The sequence below is a fragment of the Gopherus flavomarginatus genome, chromosome 2 (assembly GCF_025201925.1).
Source record: "Gopherus flavomarginatus isolate rGopFla2 chromosome 2, rGopFla2.mat.asm, whole genome shotgun sequence".
In the NCBI taxonomy this organism is placed as follows: Eukaryota; Metazoa; Chordata; order Testudines; family Testudinidae; genus Gopherus; species Gopherus flavomarginatus.
In genome coordinates this window covers 141,427,705-141,446,077 of record NC_066618.1, presented here as the reverse complement: position 1 = coordinate 141,446,077, position 18,373 = coordinate 141,427,705, and the positions used below count along the sequence as shown (strand labels likewise).

At 43.0% G+C, this 18,373-nt stretch overlaps 2 protein-coding genes across 3 annotated transcripts in view; both read right to left on the bottom strand.

The window, feature by feature from the left end:
- The window catches only part of LOC127043556 (uncharacterized), a 33,497-nt gene extending 31,921 nt beyond the window's left edge, over positions 1-1,576 (bottom strand). Inside the window, exon 1 of the mRNA XM_050937496.1 lies at positions 883-1,576. Within this exon, the coding sequence (XP_050793453.1) occupies positions 883-1,401 (519 nt within the window). The 5' untranslated portion in view covers positions 1,402-1,576. The remainder of the gene's footprint in view (positions 1-882) is intronic.
- The window catches only part of FBXL7 (F-box and leucine rich repeat protein 7), a 348,004-nt gene that overhangs the window by 106,360 nt on the left and 223,271 nt on the right, over positions 1-18,373 (bottom strand). The window lies entirely within an intron of this gene.

Genomic DNA, 18,373 nt, shown 5'->3' with positions numbered 1-18,373 from the left:
CTCAGCAGTTTCTCTTTGAAGTCTGGTCCTGAAGTTTTTTTGCTGCAGGATGGCCACCTTAAGGTCTGCTATAGTGTGGCCAGGGAGGTTAAAGTGCTCTCCTACAGGTTTTTGTATATTGCCATTCCTAATGTCTGATTTGTGTCCATTTATCCTTTTCCGTAGAGACTGTCCAGTTTGGCCGATGTACATAGCAGAGGGGCATTGCTGGCATATGATGGCGTATATTACATTGGTGGATGTGCAGGTGAATGAACCAGTGATGGTGTGGCTGATCTGGTTAGGTCCTGTGATGGTGTCGCTGGTGTAGATATGTGGGCAGAGTTGGCATCGAGGTTTGTTGCATGGATTGGTTCCTGAGCTAGAGTTATTATGGTGTGGTGTGCAGTTACTGGTGAGAATATGTTTCAGGTTGGCAGGTTGTCTGTGGGCAAGGATTGGCCTGCCACCCAAGGCCTGTGAAAGTGTGGGATCATTGTCCAGGATGGGTTGTAGATCCTTGATGATGCGTTGGAGGGGTTTTAGCTGGGGGCTGTATGTGATGGCCAGTGGAGTCCTGTTGGTTTCTCTCTTGGGTTTGTCTTGCAGTAGGAGGCTTCTGGGTACACGTCTGGCTCTGTTGATCTGTTTCCTTATTTCCTCGTGTGGGTATTGTAGTTTTGAGAATGCTTGGTGGAGATTTTGTAGGTGTTGGTCTCTGTCTGAGGGGTCAGAGCAGATGCGGTTGTACCTCAGTGCTTGGCTGTAGACAATGGATCGTGTGATGTGCCCGGGATGGAAGCTGGAGGCATGAAGGTAGGCATAGCAGTCGGTGGGTTTTCGATATAGGGTGGTGTTAATGTGACCATCACTTATTTGCACCGTGGTGTCAAGAAAGTGGACCTCCCGTGTAGATTGGTCCAGGCTGAGGTTGATGGTGGGGTGGAAGCTGTTGAAATCATGGTGGAATTTTTCCAGAGTCTCCTTCCCATGGGTCCAGATGATGAAGATGTCATCAATGTAGCGTAGATAGAGAAGGGGTGTGAGTGGACGAGAGCTGAGGAAGCGTTGTTCCAGGTCGGCCATGAAGATATTGGCATATTGTGGGGCCATGCGGGTGCCCATAGCAGTGCCACTGATCTGGAGATATATATTGTCATCAAATTTGAAATAGTTGTGTGTAAGTATAAAGGCACAGAGCTCAGCAGCCAGTTGTGCTGTGGCATCATCAGGGATAGTGTTCCTGACAGCTTGTATTCCATCTGTGTGTGGGATGTTTGTGTAGAGAGCCTCTACATCCATGGTGGCTAGGATGGTGTTTTCTGGGAGGTCACCAATGCATTGTAGTCTCCTCAGGAAATCAGTGGTGTCGCGGAGATAGCTGGGAGTGCTGGTGGCATAGGGTCTGAGTAGAGAGTCCATATATCCAGACAGTCCTTCAGTGAGAGTGCCAATGCCCGAGATGATGGGGCGTCCAGGATTGCCGGGTTTGTGGATCTTGGGTAGTAGATAGAATAACCCTGGTCGGGGCTCTAGGGGTATGTTGATTTCTTCTGGTGTAAGTGTAGGGAGTGTCCTGAGTAGATGCTGTAGTTTCTTAGTGTATTCCTCAGTGGGATCTGAGGGAAGTGGCCTGTAGGTGGGTGCTCAACAGCTTTGATAATCTAGGCCAGTTAACTTTATCTGTTTCAGGTTTTTAAAATGCCACCTATCACCATGGTATCTGCTATTGCCATCAGAGTCTCTGACTCCCTTACTTTTTCAGGATGAAATCTCTTCTTGGGGTTTTTGTATACTTTTGATTGTTTTCTTGGTCACACAGGTTTTATGATGAGGGGTTGGGTATCTGAAGATTTCACTTTATCACCCATAAATTATAAGCATTTTATGTCTTCCTTAATTCCATCTGCCATACTGAAGGGCAGTAAGGAAGCAAAACTACACTTGGCAGCACACAAACTTGCTCTGGATCCAACTACAGATGTTTGATATTTTGAAAGGAGCTACATGGGGAAAAAAGAAGAGTGTTTTGAATCCACCCTTTCTCTTCTCTCTGGTAGGTGAGAGGTGACATGCATTAGCCTGTCCATTATCTTAGATATATTGGTTGTCATACCGCCAAAACCAATTAATTTCCCCATTTTTTCCCATTATTTGCCAACAGTTGTTTTATGTAAAAAAACCCCTTTGGTCAATAGACTCACTTACTACACATTTGACTAACAAAGCAATCAAGCTTTCAGAAATTTTGGAAAACGAAAGAATTTTTTTCAGAAAATGAGGAGGACATGCAGTTGATCCTGTGGTAGTGAAAAATCTGGGATTTACAGTCTGTCTCCTTCCGATCAAACATTTTTGTCCTTAATTGTCCCTTCCATTATCTGAATGAGTGAACTGCCTTGATTTTTTTTAATAGAAATTTATGCTAATGAAATATCTTGTTAGTCAATGGACAGAGAAAACTTTTTACTTGCCTCTCTCACCTCCTGCATTTCTAATTAAAGAGAGATTAATGCAACAGTCTCCTGCTTTGCTAAAATCTCACATTTAGTGTGCAACTGTTAAATGGAAGTTGTTAACCAGTTTAACAAAAACACCAATGCCTGATCCTGTGAGATCCTGAGTGCCTCCTGCAAACCCTTAACTTGCTATGGCTTCAGTAGCAGTTAATTGAACTAAGCATCTTCCAGAATTGGGGCCCTTAAAGAGCTTAGCAAGTTTGCATGTATAATATGTTAGTAAAGATCTTTGTTTCCATGGAGGGAGCAGAGCTATTCTCCATCCAAGCCCTGCTTAATGCTGTTAATTAATGTTTTCTTCTCTCTAAGGGGCATCTCATCATTCAGTTCTATTCATTCACACACTGAGATAAGTAGCTGCAATAATGTTATAGAATGCCAGTAAGGACAAGGTGGCTATTGAGAAAGTTTCAACAACAACTGGGAAGGAAAAGGACACGTCTAGCACCAAAATGTTAAAAATACGTTGTAACTGAAAATTAAAGCTCTCTCTATATAAGTAATTATATATTTTATGTTAGTATTGACAATTTATGTTTCTAGAGATGTTGAAGATGAAATGGTTGTGGAAGGCAGCAGACTACTGTACTGTGTATATAGTCACAGATGGCTCCATTTGAGAGTTGTACATATAGCCTGATTCATTCACTGGTTTCTGTTACTAGGACCTCAGGTACAGACCCCTAACTGGGAAATCCACCAGAAGTATTGCTGCAGTGGTGTAAGGTGCCTACAAACTCCACTTGGCTGGGAAGCTGAGGGCTTGCTGGCATAGATTGGCATAGGAAGCTGTTAGGGCCAGCAGAGTGAGGTGGGGGATATGCCACTACTCTTGGGGATAAATACCTTATCATGCTCAATATAGCTACTGAAGTGGGCCCATAGCACCTTCTGTGCCTGCAGTGATGAATCTGGCCTTTATGGTCTGTAAAGTGATTTGAGATCTTTGTAAGAGTTAACACCATTTTATCTGGATCTAACAAGAACACTCAAACAAGAAGATGATCAGCTGGAGACTTCAAACAGATCTCACCACACCCACAAATACCAGCCCTTAGCATGTCCTTATCTCACCAAAACTTTCAGTATAAAGATTGTGTCCAATATGTTTTCAAGAACAAAAGGTCATTTCATTAGTCCACTCAGCCCCTGATCCCATCACATCCATTTTTAAATTTTATTTTATAGCACTCAAGTGCGCTATGTGTCTCATAGCTACAGTTGGTCAGGAATTTTTTGATAATGTTTTTTCCATCAGAAATTGCCAATTCATCAAGAAGTTTTCTCAGGTCTAGGATAGACTCTCTGGTCAGAGTGAGAAAGAGTGCTCAGTGGTTAGGGCCCTCACCTGGGATGAGGGTGAACCAGGTTCAAGTCCAAACTTGCCTGATTTACTGGACTGCTGGCTATCCTTGGGTTGTTTCTTTCTGAAAAATTTCCAAAGCTCTGTTCTGCCCCACTGTAAAATGGGAAAAATTCTGAAATCTCAAAAGTTTAAATATTTTTTTTTCAGGATAAGAAAACCATTTCCCACCCAGCTCTACTCACAGTAGAGAAAGTACACATGGGCTCAGCCACAAAGAATTTATCATCTGATTTCAGACAACACACAATGAAGGGAGGCAACGAAACAATAGGATGGATATGGGGAAGAATGACTGTGATTGCAGCAGTGAGATTATATGGTTACTTAACAATAGCATCTGCTGCTGTATTATATGGGCACAGATACACTTGTTTATTTGCTGTTTGAACAAAAAGCCTACCAGTAACATATGGAACAGCATGACCTACATTGCTATAATTTTTGATCATGACAACAACATGAAATGACAACAGTGACTTTAATTCAACCACAGCTTCTCCATAAAATAAGTAAGATGACTGAGATGCTCAAAGGGCTGGTAATGGGATCCAGATCTTTTAACAACTGGCAAACTAGAAAAAACTCAGCTGATGTGAAAAGTGTCTAAATCACCAGCAGCTGATATTTGTTTGGTGATGAATGAAAAGTGAGTTGGGGGAATCTCAGACCAGTTTTCTAGGGATCTTACTGCATCACAAAATCTGAAATTAAGTGTGTCACTCGTTGCATTCTTTGCAGAAAGAGATGGATGAATCATTGGAAATGGAGAAGTGCTCACATTTGGGGCTCGTCTTTACAGAAGAATGATAAACTTGATGAGAACTTTGGGTGTGATAAAATTCTTTAGACAGTGAGTAACTTGTTAGTTCAGCTTAGTCTCTAGAAAGCATATTATTATTTTGTTTTATATGTTACCATATATTTCCAATATTCTGACTTGCTATCTTCTGAATCTCTGTCCTTTGATAATAAACTTATTCTTGTTTTTACTATAAATATATCTAAGTGCTGTGGTGTTAAGCAAAGTGGTGGTCTTAAATTTAATCTTACATGCTGGTGTGTTCTGTTCCTTTGAGAACGGCAGGCCTGGTAATTCTCTCGGTGTTCAGTGGATCAGAGGCTGGACACTACAGGGAATGCTTCAAAGACTATGGGGTTGATATGTGCCTATTGCTACCTGTACAGAGACAGCAAGGCCTGGAAGGTTGCGCTTTTGTTGCCAGAGGCTAATGGTTTCAGGGAGCTGTTCCACAGCAGGCACAGGCAAGACTTCCTCACGCTGAGAGAACATAGTAATGAGATGCCTCACAACCCTGGGCACTGTCACACTATCTGAAGTTCTGAGCTTTGACCTGCTTTGCTCTCACTGAAGTCAATATGGGTTCTGCCATGATGGGAGCAGAATTAGGTAAATGTTGAACAGGGTTTGAAAATCCCACACTTCATCTGTGTGCAAATTTACACCAACACGATGCTGATACCAATGGTTAGTGCAACTGAAAACAAATTATATACATAGTGACACTGATGTTTCTTTTTGAGATGAAGTGAAGCTTGATTTTTAGCATTTTTATGAGCACTAAGATGAAGACAAATATGTAGCTTATTCAAGAGCTGGCTGTGACTAAACCAGTGCCAGCCAAGCCGGTGTGTGCAGCTCCTGTGAACTGTTGAGGGACTAGATGAATAGAAGTTTAATGCAGTGCAGTTTGCTGGGGAGCCAAGGCTAGCGAGATCTTGTTTTAAATATGACCCCTTTCCATGATCTTAAACATGTGGTTACTCAGCACCAGAACACTTTCCTCAGTTCTTTCAGGTTGCATGCTTCTGTTTAGAGTTTTATTTTTCTTCCCCTCTCCTCTAGAATGAAAAGATTTGAATACATACTGTTTCAAAGAACTCATCGAATACAGTTTAGAAGTGTTTCTTGTTCATAGAGGTAACCCTCTCCCTTGCTATGCAGAGCAGGTGAACTCGTAATCATTCCGGAAGTTCTTGGGTTTTTTACCTCACCAGTGTACATGTACCCAGCACTACTTAGAGCTGTGTGAAACTTGGTGGCATTTCTCTGAGTGTATTTCCCACCCACCAGCTGTTTGTTTTACATGTCTGATCTAAATTAAACTACAAACAAAGCAAAACACATCTGAAAGTTCCTCTGCCTGGTTTAAGGGTCAAAATGAGATGAAAACCATGGGGTTTCGTTTAGTTTCCCTCTTTACCATGTATCACCCTAAGTGAACTCTAAAGTTGGCCTAGGCTCCCCTAAACATTGACCCTGGTTGGAGAAATTTGGTGAACGTTCTGAGACCCTAAGAAGAGTTCAGAATTTCCTAAGGGGCCAGACTCCGATACCCCTTAATCACATGCAATAATGCTTTATTCCACATAAACTATCCCACTGAAGTCAACAGAATACTTATGGAGTCAGGTGCTACCTGAGATGAGCCAGAGGGCACCAGAATCTGGTCCTTTATTTTGGTCTTCAAATACAATTAGAACTGCAAAATCTTTTCTTCATTTTGTATCAAACTCAGTATTGTCTCAGGAAAATAAAACACGAAGATTTCAGTTGTGAAACATGGGATTTTTCATTACATTTTATACAAAGACTCCTACTACTTCAGAAATAACAAATGTGTCGTCCTGTTACTGTGCTATAGAGCTGCTGCTGCTGCTACTATAATGATGTCACTAATGGCTCTTAAAATATTTTATTCTAAAGGGGCAAAGATGCTGAGAAATATTCAAAGTTAACATATCTGGCCAAATCAGAAGTAACAGCAGTACTTTATTAAGACTTGAACCATGCAGAGACTCCAGGATCTGTCATCAGTAGACCCAAGTTCAGGGGATTTTTTTCCCCCACAGAAACAGGAGAGCATGTGATAGGGGAAAGAGAAGCCTAAGCTGAACTGTTTCTTTTCTAAACTGTCCTTATGGAAAAAAAAAAAAAAAGAGAGAGACTTTCAAAGGAGAAGTGTGTGTGAAATTTGGCTAGTCGACTGCTGTGTATGCTGCAGCACAGATGTTTTGATTATCTGCCATCACAAATAGCAAAATCATTCCAGCAACATACAGAACAGTGGTCTCAGTAATGTTGCTACAGCTCATGATAGCTATGCCATGTGATAGCAGTTGTTTTTAACTGAGCCACTGCTTTTTCATTTGCTCTCTCTGGGACAATAGATGGTTTACCTATTTAAAAAAAAAAAAAAAGAGGAATGGATAGCTCAAGCGATTAGTATTGAACTATTCAGCCTTTAACCTCTAGGCCACCTATCAAAATTCAACTTATGTCAGCAGTGATCAAAATAGTCACTACTTTCCAATGTGCGGTGACTTAGTGAAACATAGTATGCATCTGTACACTTCCCAGCAGAGGCAGACAACACCACCATCAGGATTGGACATTTTAATCTGAATTGTTAAAAGAGTCAATGGACATAGACCAGTGATTCTCAAACTTCATTGGTTCAAGTATGTGATGGTTTCTGGAGGTGCCCAAGCTTGTGAGGCACCTCACTATCACCTAGCTTGTCTGTGCCTGCCATGGGTCTGCTCCTCCACAAGCACTGCCCTCTAGGCCAGATAGGCCCTGTAGTCACACTGCAGGGTGGCAACAGGCACACCCCACCCATGATTCCTCCAAGAGTCTCCCTGGAGTGTCCAACCTCTGGTCCACTGGACCCTCGCAGTATTCACCAATCCGCTGCTTCCAAAAAAGCAGAGCACCTCAGTTCCACTTCAGATCACCTCTCCATTTAACTCACACCACTTGATTTTACTATAAACAAATCTAAGCATAAGTTTATTTAACAAAGCATAGAGACTCAAGTAGTAGCAAGTAGAAATATTGGAAACAAACGGTTACATATAAAATAAAATCACAATATGCAATCTAAAGCCTAGACTTAAATAACAAGATACTCTCTCACTCTCATGTCTATAAAGTATTGCTCACCCAAAATCCCATCAGTGCTTTATAGACAGGCAGGCTGAGACCCTTCGTTTATGAGACATACAAGCTGTTGTCTTTATTCATAAATAGGATACCCTACTGTTTTTCCCTCCTATAGATTTCCTTTCTAGTAGACTTTGCAATTTCTTACTTTGCACTTTGCTCACTATGCAAATAGGCCCATAATACACAAATGGCCAGACAAGGTGATAGGTGTCAGTTATCTCACAAATGTTCCTTTCAGGCAGAAGGTATGTCACCTCCTGGTGACCTGCCTTAACTCAAAGACCTTAAGAACATAATTTTTAATATAGATACATAACTCTGTAAATATTATCTGTACATACATTTGCAATGATCATGATGGGCTACTGGCTCTCAGTAGAGACCTTACATGCCACCCTTCAGTGAACTATTATGCAGATATTTGATCCGGGGGAGGAGAAGGTTACTCTGTGCAGTAACTGAGGCTCTTCAAGATGTGTGTCACTGTGGGTGCACCACTTTAGGTGATTGTGCCTGTAGTCGAAGAATTTTGACAGCACATGCACTCTCCCCATCTCGCGCCTATAGTGGCACTTAACTAGTGCTGTGCGACCAACCCTCCCCTCAGTTCCTTCTCTACTGCAAAGGACCTTACTAGAATGCCGAAGTAGAGGGGAGAGAGTGAGAGTAGTGGAGCATCCACAGTAGTGGAGCATATCTTGAAGAACCTCAGTTACTTCACAAAGTGAGTTACCTTCTTTTCTTCTTTGAGTGATGTCCCTATGGGTGCTCCACTTCAGGTGACTGTTGAGCAGTTCCCCTCAGTGGAAAGGAGGGGATTCGGATTTGGGTCTGTGATTGATAAGACTGCGTCCTAATAAAGTATCAGATGTTGAGTCCTGCTCAATTGCAGAGTGGTGAATGAATTTATGGGCAGATGCCCAAGTGACTGCTTTACATATGTCTGTATTAGGTACATTATTAAGGAAGGCTACTGATGTGGAGAGTGACCTGGTAGGACGTGTTCTAACCCCTGATGGGGGTTGTAGTTCGTGTTAATGCCAGCAAAGATAAATGCGCTCTGAAATCCATTTGGAGAGTCTCTGCTTAGATATGGAGAGATTTAAAGGAAAAGCTATATTTGTAAGAAAGAGCATTGATGCCTTCCTGAATGGTTCAGTTCATTTGAGATAAAAGGCTAGTGCCCTTCTGACATGCAGAATATGGAATGATGCTTTTTGCCTGTTCTTATGAGGTTTAGGGAAGAATGCGGGAAGTTGGATGGGTTGGTTGAGGTGGAATGAAGAGGACACTTGGGAAGTGGGAGGATGCGTGGTGGACATCTGTTGTCGGTATGAAAACAAAGTTTGCCAGGGCTGTGGGGGGGCTATCAGGATGACCCTGGAACAATTTTTATAGTGGGAGTGCTGAGACCCATTGAACCAAACTGTAAACCCTGTATATAATGGAAACCACTTCAAGTCAGGGGATGCTGCAGCACCCCCTGCACCTCTAGTTCCAGCACCTGTGCCTGGGTTGGTCGGTCTTGATCTTTTGAACCTGGACAACAACAGGGTAGGAGGGAAAACATAAAGAAGAGGAGCATCCCATCTCAAGGAGGAAGGTGTTACTTCTGAATCTTGGTCCCAAGCCCGCCATGCAGCGAAATGTTGGACATTTGCTGTTCTGACGCATGGAAAATAGATGTACTGTGGGGAATTCCCATTGTTGGAATATGTCTTGTATCACTGAGGTGTTTATTTGCCACTCATGACTGTGGGAGAATTTTCTGCTTAACATGTCCGCTCTGCTGTTCTGACATTCTGGTAGATAGGTGGCTGATACGGTGATGTTGTGTTGGATGCACCGGTTCCAAAGTCTTAAGGCCCCGGTGCCAAGGGAGTGTGACCTTGCTTCCCGGTTTATTTATATGGAACATGCAGCTGATGTTGTCCGTCAGGATCTGTATGGATTTGTTTTTGATCAGGACAGGAAGTGTGCACATGTTGTGCGAACTGCTTGCAGTTCCAGAATGTTTATGTGCAGTGTTGATTCTGAAGGAGGCCATCTGCTCTGTACCGTCTGGTTGTTTAAATTGGTGCCCCAGCCCACTAGGCAAGTGTCCGTTGTGATTATCATTGCAGGGGGAATCTGTACAAAGGGGACCCCTACATACACATCGTGTGAAGGGTCCACTACTGTAGCGAGTCCTTGACCTTCTGTGGCACGTTGAGAGGCTTACTCAGACTGTGTTTGTATGGGATGTACACTGTCCTGAGCCACCCTTGAAGGCAGTGCCTGCATAATCTGGCATGTTTTATAATGTAGGTGGTTGCCCCCATGTGGCCTAATAGTCGGGAGCAAGTCCTGGCAGATGTTTGTGGACTGTTCACTGGAGCACTGATCAGGTTCATTAGGCTGGAGAATCTGTGTAGTGATAATGAGGCTTTTACCCCCAATAAGTTTAGGTGAGCCCCAGTGAATTCTAGTTCTTCCATTGGTGTCACTGTTGACTTTTGAATGTTTATTTGGAGGCTGAGTTTTGTAAAGAGTAACGTTGTCTTTTGTGTGACTGGGACAGCTTCTTCTCCAGTGGAGGCCTTGAGTAGACTCATCTAAATATGGATAGAGTATGACCCCTGGCTTGTGTATGTGGGCCGCTGCCACTGCTGGAACTTTGGAAAAAATGTTGGGAGTCATGGAGACACCAAAGGGCAGTACCGTGTATTAGTAATGATCTTGTCCCAAAACAAAATTGGAGAAACCGCCTGTGTGATGGACGTATGGCAACATGAAAGTATCAAGAGCTGAAAAGCAGTCTCCTTGTCCCAATGCTGGAATTACTGTTGCTGAAGTGACCATCCTGAACCGTTGTGTTTTCATGAATTTGTTTAGGTTTCTCAGACTGAGAATGGGCCCTCAACCCTCAGTCTTCTTCTGGATTACAAAACAATCGAAATAAAGCCCTTTCCCTCTGTGTTGTACCAACACTGGTTCTACTGCTCCCAATTGCAGGAGATGGTCTTCTTCCTGTCTCAGAAGATGCTTGTGAGAGGAGTCCATGAAGAGGGATGGGGCAGAAAGGTTGGTTGCGGGAATGGAGGTGAACTGGATAGAATAATCAGTGTTGATAATTTCCAGTACCCATTTTTCCAAAGTAAAAATTCGCCAGGCTGGATAGAATGGTGTTAAATGATCTGTAAATGGATGGTTCACAGAAAGGGGTTTCAGCAACTGGCACTGGGGCAGTTCTGTGGAGCCCTCGACCAAACCTTCAAATTTGATGTTCCGATGCTGGTTATCGCAATGTGGGAGGTTGAGATGGTGTTGTCCTACATCCTGTGGGTCTTTGTGTCTGCCTCTGGGTATCGTATTGCCTTTGTGGTGGTGTGTTTGGTGCCAGTCTTGAGCATTGCACTGAGTAATATCTGCCTTGTTTTCATTTTTGTGCAGGTGTGTAGATGCCTAAAGACCGAAAAGTCATTCTAGAGTCCTTCAGTGTATGGAGGAACTCGTCAGTCTTACCTGCAAACAATTTTGGACATTCAAAAGAGAGATCCTCTACAGTGGATTGCACCTCTCTCGGGAATTCAGACACGTGAAGCCAAAAGGCCCATTGCATCACTATGGAGATCGCAATGGATCTCGCTGCCATGTCTGCAGAGTCTAAGCATGCCTGGAGAGTTGTTCATGCCAGGAGGTGACCTTCAGAGATGACTGACTTAAATTGCTCCTTCTTGTCTTTCAATATAAAGTCAATAAATTCAGACAATTTGGAGTAATTGGTGTCATTGTATTTTGCCATCAAGGCCTCATAGTTGGCAATTCTGAACTGTAATGTTGCTGATGAAAGGGCCTTGCAACCAAAGAGATCCAATCTTTTCTACTCTTTTTCATATGGGATGGTCATTGAATAGTGTTGCCTGACCCATTCATTGACCACCTCTACCACCAATGAGTTTGGCTGGGGGTGTGAAAATAAAAATCCTAGTCTCTTTGATGGGACATAATATTTTTTATCCGCCCGTTTACAGGTAGGGGGAATTGTAGAGGGGGTCTGCCAGAAGTTCTTGGCAGGCTCTATGCATGCCATTTATGGGAAGAGCAATTTTGGATGAGGCTGACGTGCAGTATGTCCAACAACTGGTGTTGGGACTCAGCAACCTCTTCCAGGGGCATTTGGTGCATGTCTGCAATTCTTTTAAACAGCTCCTGAAATTGCCTAAAATCTTCTCCTGTTGTAGGTAGCGGAGTCATGCTGGTCTTGCCTTGAGAGGAGGAGGTATTAATTGCAGGAGTGGCCTCCTGATTTAAAGCCTCCTCTGTTTCTTCAAAAGTCTCTTCAGGGAGTTCATGGAGTCCTGCCTCTGACGTTGATGAGAAGCGTCTATGTCTTTCCCTGGAGGTACTGGGAGGCTTGGAGTAATGTTGCCTATATACTGCCCATAGGTCCCAGTATGGCCATTTTAGTGGGAATGGCATGGGTGATGGCATCCATGGATGTCCATACCGCTCCTGGGTGCCAGCTCTGGAACAGTGCCCTGGCTGTTCCTGCAGCTCTGATCTGATGCTCCCCTGTATGAGAGAAGAGTGTTTTGATAAAATCTCACCGTCCTCATCGTCTTCCTCCTTGCAAGAAAAAAGAGGGGTAGATCTGTCTGTCGGCATTGAAGCGGTGCCACATTGTATCAGTGAATCCAGTGTCACAGCAACTGTTAAGTCCTTATGCCAAAAGAACTGTTGCCTTCCAAGAGGCTTTGGTACCGATGGTGGCATTTGTAGTTATTGCTGTACTGGGAATTGTTGTGGTACTGGGAGGTGTTGCGGTGCCAGGAGAATCAGTGCCAAGGACGTCTGTTCTGAAGGAAATAAAGTACACTTCAGTACTGATGTCTCTGCGCTATGCACCAGAGGACAAGATGATAGTACCATCAGCTGATGCACTGCAGAGGTGCTCGGTATCGAATGTTTCGCCGCTGCAGTCTGTGCCATAGTAGCAGGGGAAGTCTTGTCTGCTTAGGGTCTTTGTCTTTAGTGGTACCGGAAGATCCTGCCAACTCATAGGTACCGAGCTGTGGTGCAGTTGGTACCAATGATGTGGAGCAAGTTGGAGAAGGCTGTCTTTGTAGAAGTGGTATTTTTCTTCTTCACTCCTTTTTTTAGGGGACAAGTCAGAAGCTGAGGTAGGCGACTGATGACCAGGAGGAGTTTGTAGTCCCGAGTCTGAGGCCGGGCAGAGAGATTGCTCAATAAGGATAAGTCTGATGTTAAAGTCCCTTGCTTTCCTGGTGTGGGCCCTAAGGTTGTGGCAATGGGAGCATTTCTGGGTATGTGCATTTCCCCCAAGCAGAAGACACACTAGGAATGTCTGTCTGAAACTGAAATTGCCTCTCGGCAGGAGAGGCAACATTTAAACCTGGAGATCTTGGGAATTCTCAGGTGAAGTTAGTCCTGAAAGGGATGAACGAAACGTAAGGTAAAATAATATATGTTTTTTTTAATGGAGAGAAAGAAAAAGGATAATACGAGTTCTAATTAACAATTCTGTCTACTACTATACAGTTAATGCTAAATCTAAATATAAAGTAAGTTGCGTAGAGGCACCGCCAGAGCTCTGAATCAGACCAAGAGTGGTTGAAAAGGAACTGAGGGGTGGTTGGTTGCACAGTGCTAGTTAACCACCACTACAGATGCGAGACAGGGAGAGCGCATGTGCAGCCCAACTGGGTACTGCTGTTGAAATTCTCCACCTAGAGGTGCAGGGGCTCACAATCACTTGAAGTGGAGCACCCACAGGGACATCATTTGAAGAGGAAACCTGTAAATCCCTATGCACCCATATGCCCTCTGTCAGTTGGCTCCAAGGGGTCACTGGGTCCACACCACTTAAATTTTTTTTCTGAAGTGAACTGATGAAACATCAAATGTATACACCACCAGTGATAAATGTACCACACTTGGGGAACCACTGACAGTGGATGAACTACCCTGTCCTACACCTCAAGTTCATAAATGAAACCATATCAAAAGAGTTGGGACAGTTGGGAAGGTATGAGCCCGCATGAGGGACATTCAAATATTGTGGTGCTAAGAACTACATCTATTGATATCAACTGGTAAGCAGAAAGTTGGTATATGTTCCATGTTGTTCCACAGATAAAGAGACAAAGATTTCAGTCAAGTCATCACATCTCATACAATACTGAATTCAGGTATAAAAAGAAGGTTAACACATGGCTACACTTACGATTAAAATCTGAAAAACAATTAATTCTTGTTTAATAAATTTTCGCATATATTCTGCATGGTTCAGATGGCAGACACATACAGGATCAGTTTCAGAAACTGAAAGATTAGAAATGACTAGAAGGCCTCGGACTGGTGCTACTCTCCTCAAGACAAACTTTGGTGCAGTGCTGTGCACAGGTGAAAGATGGCAAAGAGTTTTCCATTAAAGAGCATTCTGGATTCTACAATGAAGCATGATAGGGAGATGGAGAGCCTTCAAAATATCCTACTGCTGTGAGCTAAAGCATGTTTAAATCCTAATAGAACTAAAACAGAACAAAAAGAGTGAACAGCCTGCCAGTAGCAGTATAGCAAGTGGTCAGTATCAATATGCAGTGGTTCACACACACACTGCCAAAAGTGCCTCCTGAAAGCCAGCATAAAAGGAAACTGAGGGACAGCATTACTGCACCAGTACAGATGAGGTTAATTAGGCCACATTCAGGCTTCAATTATGCTGGAAAAAAAGGCTGGCAAAGTTCAGATTAGATTCTATTGAATTTTGAATGGCACCTTTGGGAAGACGGGTACTTACAAAAGAGGAGCTTTGAATTCTAAATACTTTATTGATTTGTCACCTTTAAACAAATTCTTCAAAAGCAAAATACAACTCCTGTTTAAAAAAAACAACGCTGAAATTAGTTGTGGGTATAACTTTGCTTTACAGGTTTAGTCAGGAACTGGCACTATTTCTTTCTAATCCAATATAGTATAGCAGTACTAATCTACCTACCAATCTTTCACATATGTTATTGGAAAACATTTATCTTGGGGAGACATGTTTAAGTCTGCTCCTCATGCTTCCAATGGCAGCACAAAGCAACTAGCTTTTACCAATGCATACACAGCAGAAGAACAGTGGAATGTTCTGAAAGGTTATTCCAAAAATCCTCTCCTGGTTATTATCATCAACACAGATCAACATCCCTCTTCCAAAAGTGAAGCTTGGCAGAAAGAAATTGCACATTGATTTGCTCCTGCTATAAGCCAGCACAACCAGTTGATTTCAATTACTTGATTTTTCAAATGTCACTTTACTGTAGATAGTAGCATTCTGCTGAAAACTCTTTCAAAATTAGCCTTGCCTGCTAGAACTTGCAACAGACAAGGGAAGAAAAATTAAGATGGCAATGAAGTGTTATCTTCAAATTAATTATGGAGAGATACCAATAGCAATTCACCGATAATTTAAAATTAGTTTCCCAGTTCACCCATATCTCACTGAATGTGAAACCTCTTGCTGTTTTACAGGTAATTCTTGCCATGCCCCTGCCAATCTGTTTAAATTCTTTTATCATGAAACACTGGGAACATGTCTGGAATATTAAGCAACTGCCAAAGACAGTAGAGTACCAACACCATCTGCACACAGTAGATGTAGATTATTAAATATATTATGTGGAGAAGCAAAAAGACTTGCCTCAGTCTTTAACATAGTAAAATGGAGAATAAACATAACAGACCAACTGTTTGCATGCAATAAATACACACTGTCAGAAATTAGAACTCAAGCCAAACCCTCTTCCCACCTACACACAAATTGCACAAGCCCATGGCTCAGACCCAGGATCCCAGGACCCTATGGGGAAGGAGGGTCCAAGCCCATTTCAAGCTGGGACCAAGGGTTGACACCCTATTGCTTTGCAGTGTAGATGTAGCCCCATTGGACTTGTGCTCTCAGAGTCTCCCAAAAGTTTCCCATAATTCAATGAGCTGACTTTCTTTGTCCTCTGGACAGTCATGCTTTCCCACAGTGCACCATGACCAAAGGGGTAGAGCACTCACATTTCGTGAGGACTCTAGGAAGTCTGGGATATGGGTGATTGGACTCAGGCCCACGTAATGCAGCGTAGACACTGGTCCCCTAGTTGGGACCCAGGGTTCAACAATTCCTAAACTGGGATTAAAAACGAGCATAGATGCATAACCTCTAGGTTAAACTCGGATCTGCTAATTCGAGTTCTACTAACCCTGGGCTTGCACTGCAGTATAGATATATTCTGGGATTGCTGAGGGTCCTGTCACTGCTGCTGTTATTGGAGTGCAGTCTAGGCTTGAAGATCCTTCATAAAATTTCAGCAAAACCTGTACTACTGCTGCTGTTTCAGCACAATATCAAGTAAGCTTTCATTTTCTCTTTTTTATACCTCCACAGAAGCAGGGATTAATAACCTACCTCAGCACCACTGCTGAGCTGGTGCCTTTCCAAATCTGCTCTCCAACGGTTCACTCACTATAAAGAGTCCAAACTCACCCTCTTTGTTGAACTCAGTTACAGTAACACAGAAATATACAGTGACCTAATGTAAATTTCAGCTCCAACCTTCTCCCCAAGGCTTGGCTGCTCCTAGTTTCGTTCCTCTGTGTTGCTCAGCCTGTGCCCTAGATTAGAGGTTCTCAACCTTTTTCCTTCTGAGCCCCCACAACACGCTATAAAAATTCCATGGCCCACCTGTGCCACAACAACTGTTTTCCTGCATATAAAAGCCAGGGCCAGCATTAGGGGATAGCAAGCAGGGCAGTTGCCCGGGCTCCATGCCACAGGGGCCCTGTAAAGCTAAATTGCTCAGGCTTTGGCTTTCAGCCCCAGGTGGCAGGACCTGGAGCCCTGGACTTCAGCCTCAGGCGATGAGGCTTCAGCTTTCTGCCCTGGGTCCCATCAAGTCTAGTGCCAGCCCTGCTTTGCAGACCCCCTCAAACCTGCTTGCAGCCCCCCAGTGGGTCTCGGACCCCTTGTTGAGAACCACTGCCCTAGATCCTCTCTCTAGAAAACCAAACCCACCTCCATTTGTACAGTATTGTATTATGTCCGTTTGGGTTATGAGTCACCTGTTTCATTGTGTCAGCACTATCCATTTAACATTCTTCCAGCAAGATCAATGCCTGCTAGAAGGGTGGAGTTTCAGCCCATTAAATAATCATTCCTCTGAATAGTGTGATATTGGACACTGTGTAAGAAAGGATAGTGGATTAGAACCATTGCTGGTCTGATCTGGTGAAGATACTGAATGCATTTCTAACGTACGTAAGGTTGTCCAGATACTACAAAGCTGGAACATAGAAAAATGTGTAATAATTTCTGGGGAATTTTCACTTTAGCCTTGGCATGATTTTGCAGGTGCAAATTAATGTGGACAAACAAAATTTATCCATGCAAATACTACTGGCACACAATTTGCAAGTACAAATAACTGAGGCAATACAGAAGGTAGCAAAATATGCCATACTAGCTGGAAGCTCATACTGTTGTACAGGTGTCATTCGCAAAAGTGTAAAAAAGAGGAAAATGTCTGAGAACTTAAAACTTGGATGGTAACAAAGTGTAGATTCCAGTGATGATTGAACCTGATGATATTCAGAACAAAAAAACAAAAAAAAACAATAAAAGCTCATCGCTTCACTCTAAGACATTTTAGGCTTCAGAGTGACAATCCTGGAATCCTATTATGTAGATTATGGGCCAAGCCCCCGATTATAGGATAGCTGTAGCATCTCTTGGGTTCCGGAAAGTGTTAAGCAATCCAAAATGAAGTTAGGGTTCCAGATCTCTGGGGTAGAGCCAAGCAGCAACTTTGGAGTTTACATGCTTTATGGGAACCAGGGAATTTCCAAGAGGAAATCTACCCACAAGTAATGCAGGTTAAACCCTTTGGGAGGGGACAGGATTGGGTGCAGCCAACCTAAGTGGAGAAATATTCATGACAGTACGGCTCCTGAGAGACCCATTTTTGGGACTTCAAATTAGATTTGGGATTGGAGCCACTCTGTGCTATCACAATCATCTTCAGGGCTAGATTTCTGCCATGAACAGCCTTATGTCCTGGTTTACTGCAGCAGAAGCTGATGCATCCCAGAGATGAATATGGCTCAAGGTATTTATTGCATTGTTGGGCGCACCATTAAGCATTCTCTAACTGAGATATACTCTTAAAGAGGTCTATTGTACCCCCTGACCCACTGATCTTAATACTTTTATGTGTGCATATCAAGGGCAGGACAGGGTTTTCTCCTTTTAAAAACAATGCTGACATCACTGGCTCAGAAAGATTCATACACCTTGCTTGATTTTGCAATCACATTTTTAAATGTCTTCTCTAGCAATCACTGGGACTGTATGAGGAAGTGAAAATACAAAAGAGAAAAGCTTTCCCCAGAGATTAATTCCTCTGTTAGTTCTTGCCTGTTGCTAAGCCAAATCTCTATCTGTAGAGGAAAGACCTTTGTGATTTTTTCCTGCATTATTATGATGTTGAAAACAATAGACTTTTTGTTCTG